This window comes from Giraffa tippelskirchi, chromosome X (assembly GCF_054371585.1).
Source record: "Giraffa tippelskirchi isolate mGirTip1 chromosome X, T2T-mGirTip1v1.2.pri, whole genome shotgun sequence".
Classification (NCBI taxonomy): domain Eukaryota; kingdom Metazoa; phylum Chordata; class Mammalia; order Artiodactyla; family Giraffidae; genus Giraffa; species Giraffa tippelskirchi.
In genome coordinates, this window is record NC_137289.1 from 137,327,024 (window position 1) to 137,351,362 (window position 24,339).

At 42.7% G+C, this 24,339-nt stretch overlaps 1 protein-coding gene across 11 annotated transcripts in view; it reads left to right on the forward strand.

Annotated features, from left to right (window-relative positions):
• The window catches only part of SH3KBP1 (SH3 domain containing kinase binding protein 1), a 350,398-nt gene that overhangs the window by 58,901 nt on the left and 267,158 nt on the right, over positions 1–24,339 (forward strand). For 4 of the 11 annotated variants that reach the window (XM_081566030.1, XM_081566036.1, XM_081566031.1 and 1 more), the window contains exon 1: positions 23,054–23,199. The exons of 6 other annotated variants lie outside the window; for them this stretch is intronic. In XM_081566030.1, the coding sequence (XP_081422156.1) occupies positions 23,146–23,199 (54 nt within the window). In that variant the 5' untranslated portion in view covers positions 23,054–23,145. Of the gene's footprint in view, positions 1–23,053; positions 23,640–24,339 lie in introns of those variants that run through there. One more of the 11 variants, XM_081566035.1, reaches the window with a different exon arrangement.

Sequence of the window (24,339 nt, forward strand, 5' to 3'; positions counted from 1 at the left end):
CTGAGCGCCGAAGAATTGATGCTTTTGAACCGTGGTGTTGGAGAAGACTCTTGAGAGTCCCTTGGACTGCAAGGAGATCCAACCAGTCCATCCTAAAGCAGGTGAGTCCTGGGTGTTCATTGGAAAGTCTTATGTTGAAGCTGAAACTTCAATACTTTGGCCACCTGATGCGAAGAGCTGACTCATTTGAAAAGACCCTGATGCTGGGAAAGATTGAGGGCAGGAGGAGAAGGGGATGACAGAGGATGATATGGTTGGATGGCATCACCGACTCAATGGACATGAGTTTGGGTAGGCTCTGGGAGTTGGTGTTGGACAGGGAGGCCTGGTGTGCTGCAGCTCATGGGGTCGCAAAGAGTTGGACATGTGTGAGCAACTGAAATGAACTGAACTGAACTAGTAACTCACAGGAAGGTAGGAAAAAGGAAAAAGAAGAATGATAAACAGGAAATAAAGAGGAAAGGAATACGATGACAGACCTAATATCAATAATTATTTAATTGAAAATCGTCTAAATATACCAACTGATAGAGATAACAGAATGGATAAAAAATGTGACTCAACTGTGTGCTATCATCTACAAGAAACTCACTTCAAATGTATTGATATAGATGCATTAAAAGTAAAAGGGTAGAAAAAGATAAACCATGCAGACATTAACTTTGAAAAAGCAGGAACAGCTATATATAGTACCAGATAAAGTAGATGAGAGAGTAAAGAAAATTACCTGAGATAGAGACATTACACAATGACAAAAATGTCATTATACCAAGAAAACGTAACAATCTTAAATATTAGTGAACCAAACAACAGAGCTGCAAAGTACATGAAGCAAAAACTGATAGAACTTAAAGGTAATCACATCCACAATAATAATACTTGGGAGCTACAGCATCTGTCTCAGAATTTGAAAGAACTACTAAATTAGATATCAGGAAGGCTATAGAAGAACTGAAGAGCATTATCAGCCAAGCAGTTCTAATTAATATTTATAGAACACTACTCAAAAACAGCTTAAAACATATTTTTTCAAGTACTCATGAAACATTCACCAAGTTAGACCATACCCTGGGTCATAAAACTAATCTCAATTTATTTAAAGGAGTGAAAATAATACAGTATATGTTCTCTGAGCATAATATAATCAAACTAGAAATCAATAACAGATAACAGGAAGATCTCCAAACACTTGGAAATCACGTAACACTGCTGCTGCTGCTGCTAAGTCGCTTCAGTCGTGTCCGACTCTGTGCGACCCCGTAGACGGCAGCCCACCAGGCTCTGCCATCCCTGGGATTCTCCAGGCAAGAATACTGGAGTGGGTTGCCATTTCCTTCTCCAGTGCATGAAAGGGAAAAGTGAAAGTGAAGTTGCTCAGTCATGTCCGACTCTTAGTGACCCCATGGACTGCAGCCTACCAGGCTCCTCCGTCCATGGGATTTTCCAAGCAAGAGTACTGGAGTGGGGTGCCATTGCCTTCTCCCTCACATAACACACTTCTGAATAATTCCTAAGTCAAAGGGGAAGTCTCAAAGGAAATTTTAAAAATACATCAAGCTGAGTGAAAATGAAAATACTACGTATTAAAAAGTTTATGGGACATAGCTAAAGTATGTGCTGAGAGGGAAGTTTATAGCACTAAATTCTTAATTCAGAATGGAGGAAAGATCTGAAATCAATAATCTAAGCTCCCACCTCAAGAAGCTAGGAAAGGAAAAGACCCTTCCCCCACCAAAACCAGCAGAATAAAGAAAGTAATGAAGAGCAGGAATCACTGAACACAGAAAACAACAGAGAAAAATCCATGAAAAACCAATTCTTTAAAAAGATCAGCAAAATGGATAAATCTTTAAGATGACTGAAAATTATTTTTTAAAAAAGAAGACACAAATTACAATATTAGGAATCAAACAGGGACTATCCCTATAGATCCTGCAGCTATTTAAAAAATAGTAAGAGAATACAACAAACAGTTCTACACACATACATTTTGACAATTTGGATGAAATGGACCATTGCCTTGAATATCATAAACTACCAAAACTGACCCAAGATGACAGATAATCTTGGCAGTCTTATAACTGTTGAAGAAATTAATTGATAATTTAAAAGCTTCTAAAAAGAAAGCTTCAAGACTAGAAGATTTCACTGGAGATTTCCACTAAGCAATTAAAGAAGAACAGGCACCAATTCTACATAATCTCTTCCAGAAAATAGAAGAGGAAAGAATGCCTTCTTATTCATTTCACGAGGTCATTGCAACTTGATTACCAAAACTAGACAGACAGTACCAAAAACTTGACAGACCAGTGTCCCTCAAGAGCATAGACACAAAAATCCTCAAAAGAGTACTAACAAAATAAATCCAGCAGCATATGAAAAGAATTATGTACTGTGAGCAAGTGGGCTTTATTCTAGATAAATGAAAGTCTGCTTCATTGTTGAAAAATCACTTAATGTAATCTGCCATATCAACAGATTATAGGAGGAAAAAATAATCAGATAATCATATCAGTTGGTGCAGGAAAATCATTTGACAAAATTCAACAAAGATTCATAATGAAAACTCTAAGTAAAGTAGGAATATAGGGGAATTTCCCCAGCTTGATAAGGAGCATCTACAGTTAACATCATGCTGCTGCTGCTACGTCGCTTTAGTCGTGTCCGACTCTGTGCGACCCCATAGACGGCAGCCCACCAGGCTCCACCGTCCCTGGAACTCTCCAGGCAAGAACACTGGAGTGGGTTGCCATTTCCTTCTCCAGTGCATGAAAGGGAAAAGTGAAAGTGAAGTCGCTCAGTCGTGTCCGACTCTTAGCGACCCCATGGACTGTAGCCCAACAGGCTCTTCCATCCATGGGATTTTCCAAGCAAGAGTACTGGAGTGGGGTGCTATTGCCTTCTCCCAGTTAACATCATACTGAGGGGTGAAAGAGTGAATGCTTTCTCCCCTGAGAACAGGAATAAGGCAAAGATATCTGCTGTCTCTGGTCTTATTCAGCACAGTACTGGAGATCCTAGTCAGTGCCATTCTGAGAAAACAAATAAAAGACATACAAATAGGAAAGGAAGAATAAAAACTGTCCCTGTTTGTGGATGACATGATTGTCTATGTAGGAAATCCCCCAAATCAAAAAATAAGTCCTGGAATTAATAAGTAAATTCAGCAAGGTCACAGGATACAAGATCAATGCACAAAATTATTTCTATGTCCTAGAAATGAACATATGGAAACCCAAATTAAGAGCACAATACCATTTATAATCCATCCTAAAAAATTAAAATACTTAGGTATAAATCTAACAAAACATGGACAAGATATATGTGTTGGAAAATCAAAGGAATTAGAATAGGTAAAATAATTTTGAGAAAGAAGAACAAAGTAGAAGGCATCTATTCTATTTTATGACTTACTTTAATAGCTAAAGTAATTAAGACCATGTGGAATTGGTGGAGAGATATATACATAGGTCAACTGAACAGAATAAAGAACCCAGAAATAGACCCACAGAAATATGCCCAACTGATCTTTGACAAAGGTACAGAAGCAATTCAACAAAGGAAAGAGCCTTTTCATCTTATGGTGCTGGATCAGTTGCACAGCCAGAGGGAAAAAATAAACCTCTACCTAAACCTTACACCTTGTAACAATTATGTCAAAATGGATCATAGATTTAAATGTAAAACATAAAACTATTAAAGTTGTAGAATTAAACACAAGAGAAAATCTTTAGGATCTAGGCCTTGGCGAAGAGATCTTAGACATCACACCAGCAGAACATTAAAGATAAAAAATCAATCCATTAGATTTCTTCAGAGTTAACAACTTTTGTGAAAAACACTGTGAAGAGGATGAAAAGACAGGTTACAGACCGAGTGAAAATATTTGCTAACCATATGTCTGACAAAGGACTTATATTTAGAATGAATGAAGAACTCTCAAAATGCAATGCTAAGTCAAAAAGTCCAATTAAAAATGGGTAAGAGATGTGAACATACATTTCACTGAAGAGGATATACAGATGGAAAGAAAGGAAGCACATGAAAAGGTGTTCAACATCATTAGCCGTTAGAGAAAGGAAAATTGAAAGGACAATGAAACTATGTATCTATTGATCTATGTATCAATGATACTAGTACTGTGTATCTATTAGAATAAGCATTAGAAGTGCTGCAACAAAAAACAGTAGTAATGCCAAATGCTGGAGGGGGTGTAGAGAAAGTGTTCTCTCATATACTGCTGCTGAGAATGTAAAATGTTTCTGCCAGTCTGGAAAACAGTTTGGCAGTTTCATATAAAACTGACTTTACACCTGCCACATGACCCAGTGATTGTACTCTTGGACATTTATCTCAGAGAAATAAAAATTTTATGTCCACACAAAAACCTGTACAAGAATATTCATGGCAACACAGCTTTATTTATAATAGTTTTGAATTAGAAATAACTTGAATGTCCTTCAATGGGTGGATGGTTAAACACAGTTTAGTCCATTCATATGGTGGAATAGTACTCAGCAGTAAAAAGAAATGAATACAGGCAACAACCTGGATGGCTCACAAGAGCATTGTGCTTTGGGAGTAAAGCCAGTCTCAAATGTTATATACTGTATGATTCATTTATATTACATTTCAAAAAGACAAAATTATAGAGTTGAAGAACAGATGATTAACTGCTAAGGGACAGTGTCAAGGTGGGGAGAGGACTGGTAGAACTATGAAATGATAGCACAAGGAAGTTACTTCGTGGAGATGGAACAGTTCTGTATCTTCACTGTGATAGTGATTACTCAAATCTGTATGTTGGATCAAACTGCATAGAGTTATACACACACATACACACAAATATCAGTGCATGCAAAAACTAACGAGAAGTGAATGAGATCTGTAGTGTAGTTATCAGTATTGTACCCACATCAGTTTTTTTGTTTTGATATTGTACTATAGTTATGTGAGACGCCATCACTGGAGGAAGCTGGGTGGAGGGTTGATGGCACTCTGCACCATTTTGTAAGTTTCTGTGAGTACATAATTCAGTTCGTTTCAGTTCTATCGCTAGTCGTGTCCAACTCTTTGTGACCCAATGAGCTGCAGCACGCCAGGCCTCCCTGTCCATCACCAACTCCCGGAGTTTACTTAAACTCATGTCCATTGAGTCGATGATGCCATCCAACCATCTCATCCTCTGTTGTCCCCTTCTCCTCCCGCCTTCAATCTTTCCTAGCATTGGGGTCTTTTCAAATGAGGCAGCTCTTCGCATCAGGTAGCCAAGGTGTTGGAGTTTCAGCTTCAACATCAGTCCTTCCAATGAATATTCAGGACTGATCTCCTTTAGGATGGACTGCTTTGGATCTCCTTGTAGTCCAAGGGACTCTCAAGAGTCTTCTCCAACACCCCAGTTCAAAAGCATCAATTCTTTGGTGCTCAGCTTTCTTCACAGTCCAACATTCACATCCATACATGACCACTGGAAAAACCATAGCCTTGACTAGACGGACCTTTGTTGCTAAAGTAATGTCTCTGCGTTTTAATATGCTGTCTAGGTTGGTCATAAGTTTTCTTCCAAGGAGTAAGCGTCTTTTAATTTCTTGGCTGCAGTCACCATGTGCAGTGATTTTGGAGCCCCACAAAATGAAGTCTGTCACTGTTTCCACTGTTTCCCCATCTATTTGCCATGAAGTGATGGGACCAGATGCTATGATCTTAGTTTTCTGAATATTGAGCTTTAAGCCAACTTTTTCACTCTCCTCTTTCACTTTCATCAAGAGGCTCTTTAGTTCCTCTTCACTTTCTGCCATGAGGGTGGTGTCATCTGCATATCTGAGGTTATTGATATTTCTCCTGGCAATCTTGATTCCAGCTTGTGCTTCATCCAGCCCAGCATTTCTCATGATGTACTCTGCATAGAAGTTAAATAAGCAGGGTGACAATATACAGCCTTGACATACTCTTTTCCCTATCTGGAACCAGTCTGTTGTTCCATGTCCAGTTCTAACTGTTGCTTCCTGACCTGCATACAGGTTTCTCAAGAGGCAGGTCAGGTGGTCTGGTATTCCCATCTCTTTCAGTAATTTCCACAGTTTATTGTGATCCACACAGTCAAAGGCTTTGGCATAGTCAATAAAGCAGAAATAGATGTTTTTCTGGAAGTCTCTTGGTTTTTCAGTGACCCAGCGGATGTTGGCAATTTGATCTCTGGTTCCTCTGCCTTTTCTAAAACCAGCTTGAACATCTGGAAGTTCACGGTTCACGTGCTGTTGAAGCCTGGCTTGAAGAATTTTGAGCATTACTTTACTAGCGTGTGAGGTGAGTGCAATTGTGCAGTAGTTTGAGCATTCTTTGGCATTGCCTTTCTTTGGGATTGGAATGAAAACTGACCTTTTCCTGTCCTGTGGCCACGGCTGAGTTTTCCAAGTTTGCTGGCATACTGAGTACGACACTTTCAAAGCATCATCTTTTAGGGTTTGAAATAGCTCAACTGGAATTCCATTGCCTCCACTAGCTTTGTTCGTAGTGATGCTTCCTAAGGCCCACCTGACTTCACATTCCAGGATGTCTGGCTCTAGCTGAGTGATCATACCATCGTGATTATCTGGCTCATGAAGATCTTTTTTTGTATAGTTCTGTGTATTTCTTGCCACCTCTTCTTAATGTCTTCTTCTTCTGTTAGGTCCATACCATTTCTGTCCTTTATTGAGCCCATCTTTGCATGAAGTGTTCCCTTGGTATCTCTAATTTTCTTGAAAAGATCTCTAGTTTTTCCCATTCTATTGTTTTCCTCTATTTCTTTGCATTTGATTGCTGAGGAAGGCTTTCTTCTCTCTCCTTGCTATTCTTTGGAACTCTGCATTCAGATGGGAATATCTTTCCTTTTCTCCTTCGCTGTTCACTTCTCTTGTTTTCACAGCTATTTGTAAGGCCTCCTCAGACAGCCATTTTGCCTTTTTGCATTTCTTTTCCTTGGGGATGGTCTTGCTCCCTGTCTCCTGTACAATGTCATGTACCTCTGTCCATAGTTCATCAGGCACTCTATCAGATCTAGTCCCTTGAATCTGTTGCTCACTTCCACTGTATGATTGTAAGGGATTTGATTTAGGTCATACCTGAATGGTTTCGTGGTTTTCCCCACTTTCTTCAATTTAAGTCTGAATTTGGCAATAAGGAGTTCATGATCTGAGCCACAGTCAGCTCCCGGTCGTGTTTTTGCTAAGTGTATAGAGCTTCTCCATCTTCGACTGCAAAGAATATAATCAATCTGATTTCGGTGTTGACCATCTGGTGATGTCCATGTGTAGAGTCTTCTCTTGTGTTATTGGAAGAGGGTGTTTGCTATGACCAGGGCGTTCTCTTGGAAAAACTCTATTAGCCTTTTCTCTGCTTCAAGGCCAGTTTGCCTTGGAGTACATAATTATTTCAAAATAAAAAGTTAAAAAGTAATAATTCCAGTGGGTTTCCAGTTTGGTTGTACATGAGTATCAGCTGGGGAGCTTTATAAAATCCCCATATTCAGACTGTATCCCAGAGCCGTTTGCATCTCTGCTTGTGAGTGCCAGCATTGGTATATATTAGGATTCTTAACTCTTGTCCTTGCTTTCCACTAAATTAGAAAAATAAAAATACAAACCAACCCCCACCCCAACTTTTCCTTATGCTGTAGTTCTCTAGCGTGTCCAGGGTATTCCAGTTATCTCTCCCATGGTCAGATTTGCTTATCTGCATTGTGTTGTTATGGTCATGGCTGGAATTTAGTGGAGCCCTGCCCACTGTGCATACACAGGGAGACATCACTATTTGATGTCTCTGTGGTTGGTCTGGAGACCAATGAGAAAAGCGGACCAGAAAGAAAGAAGAACGGAGGAAGACAGCAGTGGGGTGGGCAAGAGGAGGTCAGGTGCCTCAGAGACAGTGCTGATGAAAGGGCCTGGGTCTAGGCTGCTGCCTGGGCCACGTCTCCTGGAGCAAACGCCTCCCAAGACTGCTTGGACGGCTGTCCTGCTTTCGCCTCACGTTGAGGTTCTACTGACGGTCTTGAAATACAAATCTGATCACATCCTCTTCCCCAGATACTGCACATACTTTAAACATCCTTCCTTGGCCTTTCCTTCATTTTAGACTAGAGATTAAGCTCTTTAACGTGGTCCACCCATGGGCTGCAGCTCCCACCTTTCTTTCCAGCCTTGTCTCTCCATTTTCTGCAAGTATTTGTGGTGCGATTTTTCTCTCCTAACACTTGTCACTCTTAAGATTTAAAATCTGTTTTTGTGGTTCGTTGACGAATGTCCATCATCCCTGCTGGACTGAGGGTCTGAGGCCTCTGTGTAGCATCGTGTCTCCGTGCCTGGCGCACAGTGGTGCTTTTCCATATTTGTTGAATGAGTGACTATCTTTGTTGCTTGTTTCCTGATGTTTGTGGTTATTGTCACCGTTGGGAACTTAGTTCTTACTCTTTGGATGGTGGTGGTCCTAAGCTCCTGGTCTTATGGGAAGTGATATGGCCCGAGGATTGCCAAAGGAACTGATGCTTCTGGCTCTCAGAAATGCACCTGTGTCAAATCGAGTGGTGGAGCTAGCAGTCAATTTGAAGATGGCCTGCTGGGCAGCGGTCTTGGGCTTCTGATTCGAATTGATGTTTATATTCTTTACTTTTCTTTTTACTAGCTTAGCATTGCATTGCCTGCTGACAGGATACCACATAGCCTTAAATTTGGGGGCTATAAGGATCTATAGCTTCTCATGTAGCTCAGTGGTAAAGAATCCTCCTGCCAATGCAGTTGACACGTGAGATGTGGGTTCGATCCCTGTGTTAAGAAGAGCCCCTGGAGAAGGGAATGGCAACCCCCTCTTGTATTCTTGCCTGGAAAATCCTATGAACAGAGGAGCCTGGTGGGCTACAGTCCATGGGGTCACAAAAGAGGTTGGACGTGACTGAGTGAGCATGCACACACAAGGATCTGTGCAGTGATATAGAAACGACATATATGCTCTTAGAGAAAAAAGCAGGCTACATAATTGTATATGCAGCGTGTCACACAAACACCAAATCGTGTGTGTAGGGCGAAAATGCTACATGTTACTAGTGGAGGTTTTGGCTTCTTTATTTCTAAGATTTTTGAAAGTTGATTTAAAATGGAAAATTATGTATTTTCATCTGATTTGTTTACTTTACCTCAGAGATTGAGGTGCCTTCAATCTTTCAACCTCCTGTGATTGGAGTAGCTCCGAGATGTATGTTAGTTTTTCCGAATTGTTTTTAAATCCCTCTCATCTTCCAAAAGAATATCAGGAAGCAGCAAATAATGAAATTAACAAATGAGCTGTGTTAATGGACCCCTTGCTGTGTAACTTGGTTCAAATTTTTATCAGGTCTGTAGTTATCTGAGTGTGTGGTGATAGAGCATCTTTATTTCATCACAAATGGTGACTCAGCACTAGTTTTGGAGTGAGAGCTGAGCTTTCCCACCTTGGGCAAGTTATTTAAGCTCTCTGAGTTTCATTCATTCATCAAATGTTGATTGAGTGTTTGCTGTGTTATAGTTACTAGGGAAGACACTGAACAAATCAGACAAAAATCCTTCCTCTCGTGGAACTTACATCCTAGTGGGATAGATGGACAATAAGCTATAAACATAGTGGACAAGTTACATAATATGTTGGAGGGAAGAAAAGCAGAGGAGAGGGGGACTATGGGATGTTGAGCATGGGATTGTAGTTTGTGATAAGGAGGCCAGCAAAAGCCTCACTGAAAAGATAGCTTTCAAGTCAAGACTTCAGGAAGTGAGGAGGGGAGCCCCGTGGGGATCTGTGGAGAGAACCTTTCAGTCAGAGGCAAGAAATAGCATGTGCAAAGGCCGTGAGGAAGGAAAGTCTCTGGTGTGTTGGAAGAGCAACAGAGACCAGTATGCTGGAGGGGAGAGACCCAGAGGGGAGCAGCAGGGAATGGATTTAGAGGTCACGGGGCTGCAGATCTGGTCGGGCTACTCTAAGCCTGGGGATGCTGAGTAAGATGGGAAGTGATCGTCCAAGCAGTGAAGTGGTGTGACCGGGGTGCTCTAACTGGTTCCTTCCGGGTGCAGTGTTCAGGACAAACTGCAGAGGACAAAAGGTGGAAGCAGGGAGGGCATTTCGGAGGCCGATGCAGAAGTCCCGGGGAGACCAGAGAAGTGGTCAGATTCTGGATGCTTCTGAAGGTAGAGCCACCAGAATTTGCACATAAGGCTGGTTGTATGTGATGAGAAAGACAGAGGAGGGAGGGGTGATGGCAATGTTTTGGTACTGAGTCCCAGGAAGCAGATTGAAGATGTGGGTCTGGATTTCAAGGCTAGAGACAGGAATTTAGGGGTCTTTCAAAGCCCAGGCTGGCCGAGATCACTAGGGGAGAGAGTGAGGTCAAAGAAGAGAGGAGTCTTGCCCTTTTCCCCCACTACATTGTTGAAAGTAAAACCAGTATTGAGACTGATAGGTAGTGATCAGAAGGGGAGGAGAAAATTCAGGAAAGTAAATGTTCTGAAAGGTAGGAGAAGGTGCTTCAGGCCAGGAGAGAGAGTGGTCATTTGGGTCCAGACTCTCTCCCCAGGTGGCTCCCAGCATGGGGTGTGAACTGCACATTGTTACTATTGTTATTAATAATGATGAGCAAGGGGAAATTTTAGTAGGGGCTTTTCTACCCCTCTCCGGAATGAGTCCAAGTTTGGGCATATAAAGGAAAACTGCTACTTTTCTTAACTGCCCAATATAACACTATTCGCTAATGTTCATGCATTTACAAACAGAATATCTCTAACATTTAAAAAAATCTAATCAGTAGTATTGGAGCTCTTAAATCACATTGTAAGAGTTTGAATTTTTTTAAAAAATTAGTTTCACATGCCCGCAAAATGTACAAATTCTTCAGGTTGATAAATTTTGATGTGAAAAAAAAAAAAGTTGGAGTCTCCAAAACCAGGAAGCAGAACATTCCAAGTTTATAGCACAAAGTAAATTTGATGCATTACATAAAATCTTTATTCAAGAAGGCCTTACGGAATGTATGCCATCTTCCAAAGTTTATTGAAGGACGTGAAATGGTAGTCATTTAAAATAAAAATGGTAATTTTTAGAATAAAAGTTTTCGTATGTGAACAAGTTGTGTGGTAACTAAACTTCTCCTTTTTTGATTTTCAACTCATCCATTCAACTTTTATTTGATGATGACCTTTTAAAAGTCATATTTTCATCTAAGATTTCTTTTTCATGGTGCAGGTAGACAAATCTGCATAAAAGTGTCTATAGTGTGTGTCATATCGAGAAGCCAATCTTCCCCCTTCCCCATAGTACACACATTGTGTGTGGGAAGAGAGTCTGCCATGGACTTGTCTTTCTATTTGGTCATTTCAGTCTTTTCTGCTATGACCTGTGAGCCTGGTCAGGTCAGCCACGTTCAGCACATCCTTACTGAGGTCTGTGCCCGGGACTCAGTGCTCTTTGACCTGGAGCAGTCATGCCTGGTGGTCTAGAAGTTGGAATCTGTATTTATTAGCCCTGAGACCTTGGGGAGGCCATTTGATCCCTCTGTCCAGGTGTCCATTTATTTCTTCTTATGAAAAATAGGAAGGATGACAATGGTATATCTTTTAGTTAGTGTCCTTGGAAGAATCCATGAGAGTACACATCTAGGGCAACTGAGAAGTGTTTGATACTTATTAATCAGTCAGCAAATATTAGCTGTTAATACAAGTATTTAGCCATGCTGAGAGACTGGGAAGCTACAGAGATGAGAGTTTTCAAGTTGGATGCTGTGGGCATTGGTGCTGAGATGGAGGTAGGGCTTCAGGTTTTCTTGGTGAGGGCAAAAGTAACAGTCCTGGAATATGGAAGGGTGGGGAAGGGGCGCAGGGAGCACCACAGGCTGTGACGCCCTTCATCCCAGTCAGCCTGGCAGGGAGCTTCTGAGCCAAGACTGCCCGAGAGAAGAGCAGAAACTGGCAGCAATGGCCAGGTGTTGGCACTGCCCCTGCCCCAGGGCAGTGATTAGCAGAAGCTGGTGGGGGGTGGGGGTGTGCAGTGTGACCTCAGCTCAAAAGCCACCTAGGATCTGAGGAGGAGGCTGGAGACACAAGGTCTGTCCTGAAGCTCTATGTGGACAGGACGCCTCATGGGCTGCCCAGGAGACATTTGGTTTCACTTTGGTTTCTTAAATTCCAAGGGGATTTTAAATAATGTATCCCCCACCCCCTGACTCCCAGGCTCAGGGGTAAACTTCCTCATCTTTCTGCCCCTGTGGAAGATGAGACAAGAAATTCTTGAGGGAGGTTCAGGGAGAGGAAAGGTGAAAAAGTGGATGTGTCTTTAATGTGTGTTCACTGCACACAGTAACGCGAAAGCCACACACGAATGTGTTCAGCTATTTGTGGAATGAAGTACATGGCGTTGGGTCCTGTTAGCCCTTGGCTGCCTGTTTTGCTCATCACGGAGGAAGGAGTGTTTCATTTGTTGTCATACTTCCTCTGGGACCACCAGGTTTTTCTCAAGAAAGGTGACACGGGGATGATATCCTGTGTCTGGGTGTCCGGGTGGAAAACAAAGCAGGCTGGCCTGCGTTTGTAAGCCGCGAGCTTGTCTGAGCCAAAACACGCCCTGCCCTGGCTTTCTTGAGGCATGTGGTCCCAGATGGAGGCCCAGAGTGAGGAGCCTGCGGTCCCGCTGCGTTCCCAGGTGGTGTGGGGACACTCTGGCCACTGTCTCCTCTTACACCCAGTCTTTCTTCGAATGAGGCAGGACAGCTCCTTGGTGGCGGCCCTGAAGCTCTCAGGGCTGTAATTTTCCTGGCTGTAAAACAAGGCCATGGTCAAGATCTGAGATAACTAGTATCAGTACAGTGGGGGGCCAGGTTACAATGGAAAAGGACTGGTTTTTGCACATTGTGGAAGAAAAAAAATTCAAATTATCTTTAAAACACTTACTATAGATGTGCATCTTAGTCATGACTGTAATAAACTATACTTGGCAATGATAATAAAACATGAATGTGGTCTTAGCAAAGCCCTGTGTGTTTGGACAACACCTCATTGCCTGCAGTGTGATGCCAGCTGCTGAAGGGTTAGGTCACTCAGGATTCGTTTTCTGACCACATAGATTCATAGTAAAGAAACGGTATCCGAATCAATAGGTTGGCAGGTTGTAGGTAGAAGATACAGTATGACTGTTTAACATGGTAATTATTATCAAGTTATAACTGCTAGACCTGTAGTCACACTGTAATATTGAGGCCTTCATGGGCACAAATAGAAAAGGAATCAGGTTTATTGCTGGTCATGCTATATCTGCTCACAGCTTGGCTTGTGTTCAATCTTTAACTGTTCCTTTTGGCAGCAAAATCATGAGTGTGTGCACAACTTTTCTCTCCCCAAATCTCGAAACTGGAATAATTGTCAACCTGCCTACAAAAAAAGTACATCTGCCATATGAAAGTAGCTTCAGCTATTCTGTGTCAAATGAGTAATTATGACATTAGACTCTGATGACACATAATATGGACTTTGAAAAGTATTTGAGTATGGAACATGTCAGGTTTGTGTGGTTTCTTTCAACTGTTGAGAAATTGCTTCTTTGTGCTTATTGATATTTTTTTCCAGAGAATGCTGTGTTATTCGGTTCAAGATGTCACATGATAGATGCTCTCTTTGGTACATATAATCCATGCAATTATAACGCAAGCTTCTCCTGTCAGTGGTGGTTAAAAATCTATATGCCTTTATTCTCTTATAGCCTGTGATATTTTTTATTCAATTTAACTCACCCTTTTATTTTAATACTTGAATTTGAATGGATTCCATTAACAGGTATTTTAAGGTGACCATTAAGACTAGGATGCTGCCAACTTTCAGCTTAACATCATCCCCAGCTCTTGAGCTGGAGGTGCACTCTGATTTCGAGCCTGTTGCAGTGCAGGAAGGTAAACAGCTGTGGCAACGACACAGCACAGTTGACAAGTGACGGTTCTCAGGCAGGGGAAAGTGTGTTATTTAGCTGTCTGACTGGTCACCCTGATTGCAGTTCTACCTGGAGTGCATCTAACAGAACCACACATGGTAATTAAAGCTACAGATTCATCATTGGTGGAGTCATCCCATTTAAGGCTCATTACAGCCAAGCTTAGGCCTGTCTTCATTCATTACAAAAAAAGCCGAATGAAGATGCATTCTACTGAAAATGATTTCTTTTTTTCCTTTTAATTGGCATATACAAGTGAATACTAAAACATAAAAATAATTAAAAGTCACCTTCTTTGCTAATGAAACTTAACTGGAGGGCCCTTCTTGGTCTGTGCCAGGCATTTGCCATCCTGACTGTGTGGTCACACAGGCTCCTCTCAGCCCTGCAACCCGTCTCAGGGTCTGTCGTGATGGCAGAGATTGGTAGGTTATTCATGTCTGCCCATTTTTTCCCCCAGAGTGGCTAGAATGGTTGTAAGTACAGAGAAGAAGTGTGTTAAATATTCATCTAGTTTAATTGAATTTAATATACAATCCTTAAGATTAATCGGAAGTTTTGGAGTCTTTAATGGTTCATTTTTTTTCATAGCATATAATTTACTTGCTATTATCTAAGGTAGTGAATTATTTAAGTAAAAAGAGAAAGTTCTTTCCATGAGATGGATCTTACCGAGCCTTTGCTGCTTTCATTTGTATGCGATTAAAGGATATATTAATTTAGGAACGCAGGTAAGGGGAGACATGGCAGTCTGAGGTTTGAGGTATGTGATATTAGGTTCCCATGTGTTGCCTGATACACTGCAGCCTGGGACCCAGCACTTGTTGAATGACCTGTGTTCCACAGGCACATGCATTAGTAACTTCAAATTCCCATGAATATGAATAGTAATGGTTGGCTATCAGTTTAAAGGACAATGAATCAATTAATATGCAATATTGTCATATACTTTGATTTATAAACATGCACAAATTAATTTTTCTATTTTAGTTTCTTCTTTTACTTTGACACTAAAATTGAATGGTATTGGGGTGATTTAAATTTTTTCATAACAGTTTCTGAGGTGTTGCCAAAAATGATGGTTATTTTTTAAAATTCAGGAGACTTCTGTGTATTGTTGAACAAGAACCAAATGTATACATATCTCAGTCTATTTATATTATAGTACCGTTTCCCACTGTGGCCACCCACACCTTAAACTTGAAATGTTACTGAACTATTAAAATATAGAAGGGCATGAGAATATAAACAACATCTACCTACCCACCAGCTAGTTTTATCAAATGTTACCATTTTGTCATACCTACTTTTGATTCTTTAAAAATCAGTAAAGAGACTTCTGATTTCAGCTCAAAGACAGAGAGAGTTGCAAAAATGTCCCTCCCACGCTTACAAGAAAAAATCTGGACAGGCTAGAAATGAACAGAGAGCAAGTTTGCAGAGCAAACAGTCATTTCAGAATCTGGAGAGAGACGAGGGCACTTTCTGAGACACAAGACTTTTGCTTACTAGAGACAGAAGCCACCAGGCACCACAGAAGTAGGTAGAAAGATGAAGCTCAAGTTTTGACAGATTGCTGGAGGCTGAGTGTAGGCTAACACCAGTGTGAAGCTCCTAGGGGCAGTGGTGGGGTAGAAGAGAGTCTTACCTTTTCCTAGGCCTTCCCTGCCAGGAACGCCACCTGGCTCTCACGGCAAAACCTGGGGAAAATCCAGAGAAAACTCATAGTGTGGGCTGGGGGTACTGTCTCAGGAGCCACTGAGAAATCTGCTTAGATCCTTGTCCCTTAAGGAACAAGAGGTTTATTCTGTAGGGGGAAGGATCCGGTCTGAGGGCACTGGTGAAATAGCACTGCAGCTGGAGGCAGGAATTCCACTCAGCCCCAGCCCCCACCTCACCTAAAACAAAGTCTTACTCTGCATGGAGAAGGGCCTCAAGGCTGCGGACTGAAAACCCTGGAGGGTACCCTGTACCCCCTGCAGTTGAGGGAAGGGATGAGGGAGCTCTGTCCCTGAAGGAGGGGCAGAAGCACTTTGAAGGCGAATCCCCAACCCTCAGATGCAGGCCCCATGTGCATTGCAAAGACTGAGGATCAGAATATTTGAGAACCCATTCTCCCCCAGCATGCTAACAAGCCTCCAGGAGTAACAACAGTGGATTTCAACAGGAAGAGCTACTAGAGACAGGTTCTCTCTGGGGAACAGTAGAAAGGGAACCCCTGAAGTCAAGAGGGAGGGGAAATGACCACCAGAGGAATTTCTAAGTTTCTAACATCCTTGGGACCAATACACGGCAACATAGCCCAACTGTTGACTAGATTAGCATAAATCCCCCAGTAAGGGCTCATTTATCTCAGTAGCTACTACCCTATACAAAATGTCTGGCTTTCAATCCAAAAATACAAGGCATGCCAGAAGGCCACAAAATGCAGTCTGAAGAGGCAAAGCCATCATCAGAACCAGATGCAGATATGACAGAGTGTTGAAACTGTCAAACACATAGATTACCTAGGTCTGTCCACTGAGTGCCGAGTGCCCTTCATGTGCCAGGTGCCATTTTTGGAATGCACTTCACAAGGTCTGTGCCCTTAGAGAGTATACATTCTAACAGAGGAAAGAGAGCATGAGAACAGACAAGCAAAAAAATCATAGATCATGAAACATGCAGCAGAGAAATGGAGGAGGGGGAAAGGATAGAGTGACTGGTGGAGTGTGTGAGCTGTTTCTGTTTCATCCAGAGTCACCAGAGAAGGCCTCTGGGGCAAGGTGACATCGAAGCTCACAACGGAGTGATGAGGAGGCTCCTCTGTAACTAAGGGCCATCTGAGTAGAGAGTAGCAAGTGCAAAGGCCCTGAGGCATGAACAGCCTTGGATCCCCTCAGTTTTAGAAGGTCACAGCGCTATGGGGATGTTGCTGATGAGAGTGACCCTTGCAGCTGTCACTGTCAAGGCTAACCCAGGGAGGAAGTAGTGCATGGGTTCCTCCCTGCTCTCATTCTTCTGTTTTTTAAACACAGACAGGAATTATTCCTCTCTCCCTACATTTTGAGGGACAGTGAGAGTTTATTAGACCTTTTATAATAGCCACTTCAGGACCTGGCATAGAGTGAAAAGGAACATGAATTTGCTGTTGTGAGTAGAAGTCTTATTCTTGATCCATTAAGGGAGTATTACTTACTCCTCTTCATAACTGTAGAGAATGTGCATAAATTCAGCTAATCCTCACCCCCAGGCCTCCACCCCAAATAATGATTATTCCTCATATTACAAACAGGAAAACTGAAACCAGAGAGGTTATCTGACTTGATGAAGACTGTAGCTCTTTTAAAGGTCAGCCTTGGTGTCTGAACACCAGTAGCCCTTCTTTGAATGATTGCCACGTAAGAACTAACTGGAAGGATGAGTATTCTTAAAATGAGCCTCTGGTGAAAAAAAAATCGTTTAATTCTTATGGTAACTCAGTTTATGGTAGAGTGTTGGCTAGTGAAATTGCCCAGGGAAATGGATTTAATAAATACACTGAATAATCTATCATTTGCTCATTTGTCATGTGTGCTTAAATCAGATGAAAATTGGTAGTTTAAATAGTTTCAACATCCCAATTCCCTCTGCTGTCTTATTACTGCATATATTACAATGTAACATTAATACTGTGAAGACAATATTGCCTGGCAGTTGCCTACCCTCAGCATTCTGGAAATCAGCATTTGTGATCACAATAACTGTATGTCACTGGTACCAGTCTACTGTTTTATAGAGTGCATTTTTCACCTGGCATGCATTGGGTCTGTGTAGAGCTCTTTAATACTCAGAAACTTTGCCGGTCCTGCTGGTGTGCTGGGGTGGGAATTGAATGTGGCTGGTAGCTTTTCAACATATGCAGTACCGTGAGTGTTGATGCTGCCAGCACGAGTGGAAAAAAGTATTAAATACTTTTCATAATTTTTTCTATAATAATGCTTCTTTGTTAAGAATAAATGTCATGATATAAATAAACCATATTAAGTACACGATTTGAGAGGGAGAACTTTATATATTCATTGATTTCTGGTTTATTTATTTATTTATTTGTGCCATTGCCATTAGAGAAAAGAAAAAAAAACTTGCCCACAGGCACCTTTCTTGACAGAACCAAAAGTTTGCTCGTGTTAAGTAATGAAATATTTATTGAAGGAAATGCAGTCTGGGTGGAGTATTCTCAAACCAATAGTAATAATTGAGTACCTCTCGTGTACATAGTTCTCTTATCTATACCATTCATGGTACTATATTGTTGTTGTTGTTCAGTCACTAAGTCGTGTCTGACTCTTGCGACCCCATGGACTGTAACCCACAAGGCTCCTCTGTCCATGAAATTTTCCAGGCAAGAATACTGGAGTGGGTTGCCATTTCCTTCTCTAGGAGATCTTCCTGATCCAGTGATTGAACCCATGTCTCCTACATTGAGAGATGGATTTTTTACCACTGAGCCATGAGAAAAGCCCCATGGCATTACATTCTGGGTAGGAAAAACAGCGAATTCTTATACAACATTTTCCACAGACCAGAGAGGTTAAGTAACTTGCCAAGGGGAGAGCAGATAGTCAGTGCCAGAGCTGAATTTGAACCTGTGGGTGGTTTAACTTGAATCCATGCTATCTCACTCCTAATTGTACTATGATGCAGGGGTACAGGATTGTCAGGGTGGCCTTGCCTACATTAAAACAACAACAACACAGATCTTAAGTAGCACGAGGGATTCCTTAATTTGTCAGGTTCTAAGAACCTGCTAGGAATCTTTGCTGAGCTGGGTGTTAGGCTACTGAGAGATTGTGTGTGTGTGTGTGTGTGTTTTAATACATAGCCATGTTTGCTTGGAACCACGACTTCCTGTGAATGCCTTATGAAGTTATTTGAACAAGAGAAATAACCATATGAATTTTTAAAAAGTTTCTTGAAGAATATTGATTTTTAAAAATGGATGCAATTAGTAGTTCTCACGAGCCCGAGGAATGATTTATCCTGGCATGCATTGGGTCCGTGTAGAGCTCTTTAATACTCAGAAACGTTGCCGGTCCTGCTGGTGTGCTGGGGTAGGAATTGAATGTGGCTGGTAGCTTTTAAAACACGCGCAGTACTGTGAGTGTCGATGCTGCCAGCACGAGTGGAAAAATGTATTGCTTTAATTGAACAAACAGGCGGTGTTGAGTCTTTTGACTCCCTTTACATTTAATCTGACTGCTCATAGTTTCTGGGAGGGCAGGGGGGAGGGGGTAGGATTTGGCCCTCTTGTTCATCAGTAAGATCCTGACAAACTGTGGGATGTGGATTCTGAGGTCTGATGGTGACCTCCTGCTGCTGCTTCTCCCACTTGCAAAGGGAAAACAAAACACAACCTAGGAGATTCTGAAGTCAGATGATGGTGTAGCCTGAGTTCAACCTTCGTGGTGTGTCCTTTTCCATCTTGTGAAAGTGCAAATTCGGGCTCAGGGAGTCTTGGCCAGGCGGGTGGGGAAAGGCTGAGATTGATGCTTCTTTTAGTAGCCAGAGTGTAACTGACCCTTTTCACCCAGCCCTCTATTTGGGGGCTGTCTTGGCCCCCTGAGTCACTTGGAGAAGTTTGAATACTATGGATTTCCAGACCCCACACCAAACTAATTGGATTAGAGTCACTGGGGCTGAGGCCTGCCAGGTATTTAGGGAGAAAAAAAAGCTACTGAAGTGATTTCATAATGAATCTGTCACCTTTGGTTTTATTGTGAGGGGGGAGAAGGGGGATAATGACAGCTTTGAAAACTTCACTGTTGGAATCAGATTGAGATGTTTAAAGACAAACATCCTGACATCCTAAGAGCTTCCTGTTTGACCTAAACTATATGAGAAATCTTAGCATCCCCCCAGCACACGAGGGGATTGACCACTTCTTTAAGATTGTGCGCAGACTGCTTTAAATCAGGGCACATAGAGAAAACAGCAGAGTACTTAATGGTTAGTTTGCTGATCTGCTTAGCATTAGATAATGTCTGTGAGGGCTTGTGGAGTATATCCAGGGAAGCTGGGGCCCAAATATGGAAAAGAGGAGTCATGATTATGAGGTAGGACTTACAGTTACCATTGCGAATATTTGAAGTGTTGTTTCAGCTCTTTCCTCTACTCCTGGGCTGGAGTTGCATTTCTGGGGTGTTCGGAGAGCCGGGACAAGCAGGAAGGCTGGGCCATGTCTTTTCTTGTGATGAAGCATCCACTCCACAGTGGGCTTCTGTGGGTCATTCCTTTCACAGAGTGACTTTGTTTTCTTTTGATCACTGAGACTCTCCAGGAACTGACTTTTTAACATTTCTTAAGTTTTGCTATTAACCTTTTCCCCTGAGATCCTGCAGGCAGATCAGACATTTGGTGGAAATGATCTTGCCCCCATTCCTCCATTTATTGGGTCCCTTTAAAAATGTGCAGTCTTGCTTTAAAATCAAGTGTTTGCCATTCTAGTTGCATTTGTGACTTTTGGTACCCCAGCTCCTTACCTTGTGTAAGGGTTAAAAAAAACAAGGACAACTCCGTAATCAGGAAAAAAAAAGGCATTCCCACTCTTCCTTTCTGAAAGCTTGGACATGGTGAGAGAGCTGACGTGCATTGTCACCATTACCTTCTGCGTCAGGGAGCATTTGAGCCGAGAAGCCGAAGTGCTCAGTGTGGTTGCAGATGAGGGGTTTCTCACAGGGTGGCGTGTACGTGTTGTGGATGCCTGTGTCTCTTCTGTACCTGAGATCACTCTAGGCAAGTGGGTGTGGATGAGAGCCAGGACACTCGGGACCTCACTGGCTCGCCCACCCCCAATGTCAATGACACAAGTGACCTGTAAGAGAAGCTGGTGTCCTTCCCCAAAGAGAAAGAACAGACCAGTTCAGTGGGTGTCTGCTGAGTGTCTGTTATGTCTGGAGTGATCTTTTTGGCCCTGGAGTCTAGCCTGGAGAGACCCCAAAACATACTTTTTCAACCCACCATGGCAAGCACACAGTATGCGCAGGGAGCCCAAAGGGATGGGACCTAAGAGCCAGTGCAGGATGAGCAGGATGAGATTAGTGAAGAGGATAGCTGGAGCTAGAGTGAGCAAGAAAGTGGGTGTAATGTGCGCAGAGGCTGTGGGGAGACAGTTGGATGATTTTCTGGAAGTGAGCCTTGCCAGCGAGTGAAATGGAAAGTGGGGAAAGTGAGGCTGGCAGGTGACGGGTCGTCACATCCCTTTGTAAGGCACTTGGATTCTGCAACGAATTGGGATGCACTGAAGGAAGGATTTTAAGCAGGGACATGCTGCTGTCAGCTGTGGCTGAAGGTAAAGGCCCTTCAGCCTGGGATTTCTCCTGAATGAGCATCTGCTCCCATGTAGCTTTTATTTAAAAAAAAAACAAAAAAACAAAAAAAACCCCAGCTCTATTGAGATCTAATTTACATACTTTAAAACTCACCTATTAGAAGTGTCCCATTCAGTGGTTTTTAGTATATTTACAGAGTTGTTTAACCATCACCATAGTCTGATTTTTGAACTTGTCCATCACCCCCTGCCAAAGAAACCTTGTGCCCTTTTGCAGTCACTTCCATTTCCATGCCCAGCCCTACGCAACCACTCATCTTTGTAACTTCTCCCTTTTCTTGAACATTAAGGGGGATGTTTTCTGTGAGTGTTTTATTAACTTCAAAGGAGTCTCTTGCCAAATTACAAACTCTTGCTCTTGGCTCCCCTGACTGTTCTTGTCAGCAGTGCTTTAGCTCATCCCCCGTGATCAGCTGCTAAAAGTGACATCAGAGACCTATGTTCTTCTACTGTATGGATCTGGCAGTAGCTTCACCCAAGGACTGGTTTCTCTGTGGTCATCAGGCCATTGTAGGATGACAGGCTTTGGCAATGGGGCCCTCTGCTTCCTTGTTCATAGCTGGTTATGTAGGAGGAGTCCTTTCCTGCAGCCTGATTGGGTGAGCTTACTTCCTGTTGCTCACCCTGAACCAATGATTGGCTTACAATTAATTAGGCTGCCTCTCTGAAGCTGAGAATGGGCTCTGTTGGGGATAGGTGGACATCTGTGACTAAGAGTGGTAGCCGAGCATTTTTGAAGCTGACCCTAGCTTTCCGTCTCTGTGAAAAGTGTCATCAGTTCAGTTTTCACTAATTCAGGAGTTCATCATGGTCTGATCAGGGAGTGCTCTGAAGTTTACCTTTGGATGATGTCATAGTGTGGGCAGTAAGGGGGATGGTGGTAACATTAACTTATGTGGGATATTAATGATTTAAGTCTCTTTAGAAAACCTGTTTGCTTTAGGATAGAAATGTTGAAATATGTCACTAGTAATAAATAATAGAAAATCATTGTTATCTAGTTATTAAGTTAGCCCCTTGGGATCTCTCCTGGAGGAAAAAATAAAATAAAATCCTGTCCTGAATATGTCAGTATTCGAGTTACCATATGAACTTGGAATTAACAAAAATTGACTTTCTTTCAAGTATAATCCATGCTTCACTAAGCCAAATAGACATTCTGCCAGTTATTTGGACTTTATTAAATTTGCTGTATATGTAGTAAAAAATCAGAGTAGGCCTGTGCTTTGCACAGTCATTTATTTGATTATGAGCTACATTTTCAAGTCTATTGTGGAGTGAGGTTTGTCCCCATGTAAGTACTGAGTGTTTGCTGGTGCAGCTCTTAATGGTGAGAACGGATGTTGAAGAAAGCAAACACCATATGCCCTTTGTTCCCCGTGCATGTCCCCTCCTGGAGGCTGGGTGGAGTGTTTCAGCTGTCTCGAATAATCTCCATTTTGCTGTGACTGCAGACTTTGTGGTTCTCCAGTTCTCCTCTCCGATGTTAGTTAAAACTTCTTCCTAATTAGGTGGCTCTTCTTCCTCTTTCTCCCCCGGGGTCATAAAGGTTCCACACTCTCAAGTGCCAGAGACTGGATTAATTTGGAAAAAGTGTATTTCACTCGATTTGTGACAGAAATAAGCTCAGAGAGAGAGGAAAAAAAAACAGCCAGTGTGAATGTGTAGTGGGAGGGGCGGGCGGGCGGGCTGGGTACGGGACAGGATGCTTAGAATAATTCTGCTGCCAAGTGAATCAGAGAGACTTGTAGTTCTCCCGAGCACAGCACACACTCCTGCCCAGAGTTCAGACACAGTCAGCCCACACTCACCATTTCATACCCCACAGTATGGAGCTTTCCGCAGCCAAAGCCCCGAGCACTGCTGCCGATGCGTCTGAGATTGTAAGTAGGCCATACATCTGTTTCAATTGTTATTCTGTCTGCATCTTTTGTAGCCTGTTGCCCGACTACTCTGTAGACTGGGAGGGAAGCATGATGGGGAATTCGGTCCTGGCTCAGTCCTTCCACAATGGTGAGCAACACCGCTTTCCATTTGGACCCAGGCGTTTGAGTTTTCTTATTTGTGGAGGAAGGGAATTTCTTCCCCAAGTCCTCCTCTGTGACAGAAGTGGCTCTCGGCCAATGGCGGCGTCCATAAAGATTTTGAACAGCCCTGTCATCTGGTGGGGTGGCTCTTTCCTTCTCCTGACCGCTATCAATGAGTTTTTTCCAGGGAACACGGCATACAAGACAACCCCAGCCAGCCAAGCCCACCCGCGAACCCCCAAGCCTGCAGGTGGCCCTTTCACGGGTGAAGTGTCCCTGGCGAGGGTTGGGAGCAGGTAACATTTCTGAGGCAGCTGGCAGAGTTGGGAGGCTGGGATGAAGGCAGGTGTGGAGTCCAGCTTTCCTATGGTGGGAAGAAATGACGGGATAAGGGGGGGGAATAAAATGGGGGGAATAGGACAGGAAGAGCAGGGTCTTTTCAGACCACAGACCTGTTCCTCAGTGCCAGCCCAGGCGGCATGTGAGGCCCAAGTCCTCACTCAGCTAACTGTAGCCTGGGGCCACTCACAGAAACCTCTCTTAAGTTGTACTTTTCTCACTTGAAAGTTGTGATCGTTGCACTTCATGGAATTGCTGGGGTATTTGGAGTGATGATTGTGAAAGCACTTGGCACTTGGTAGGCCTTCCCTAAACCATGTATTTTGCCCTCCTTACCCCATCTCCTTCCTTAACGGGATATTAGACCACTGATCCAAGAAGTACGCTGGACTATGAAATGCCGCCTGTGTTGCTGTCCCCAGCTTGTTTGGGGGCAGTCATTGTGGCCGTTGAGTTCTCTCGGTTGGTGTCATAGGCTTATCTTACTTGGCCATTTGGCCTGGTTACCCTTTTATTCATGGGCACGTGACTCCCCAGAAAAAGGAGGTCTTGGGGAGAAGTCGTGAGTGGGTCATGCCCATGTGCCACAGATCTGTTTGCATTACAGACCATGGAGCCTGGGAACCCAAGTGTCGTGAGTCCTAGAGAGAAAGTGAC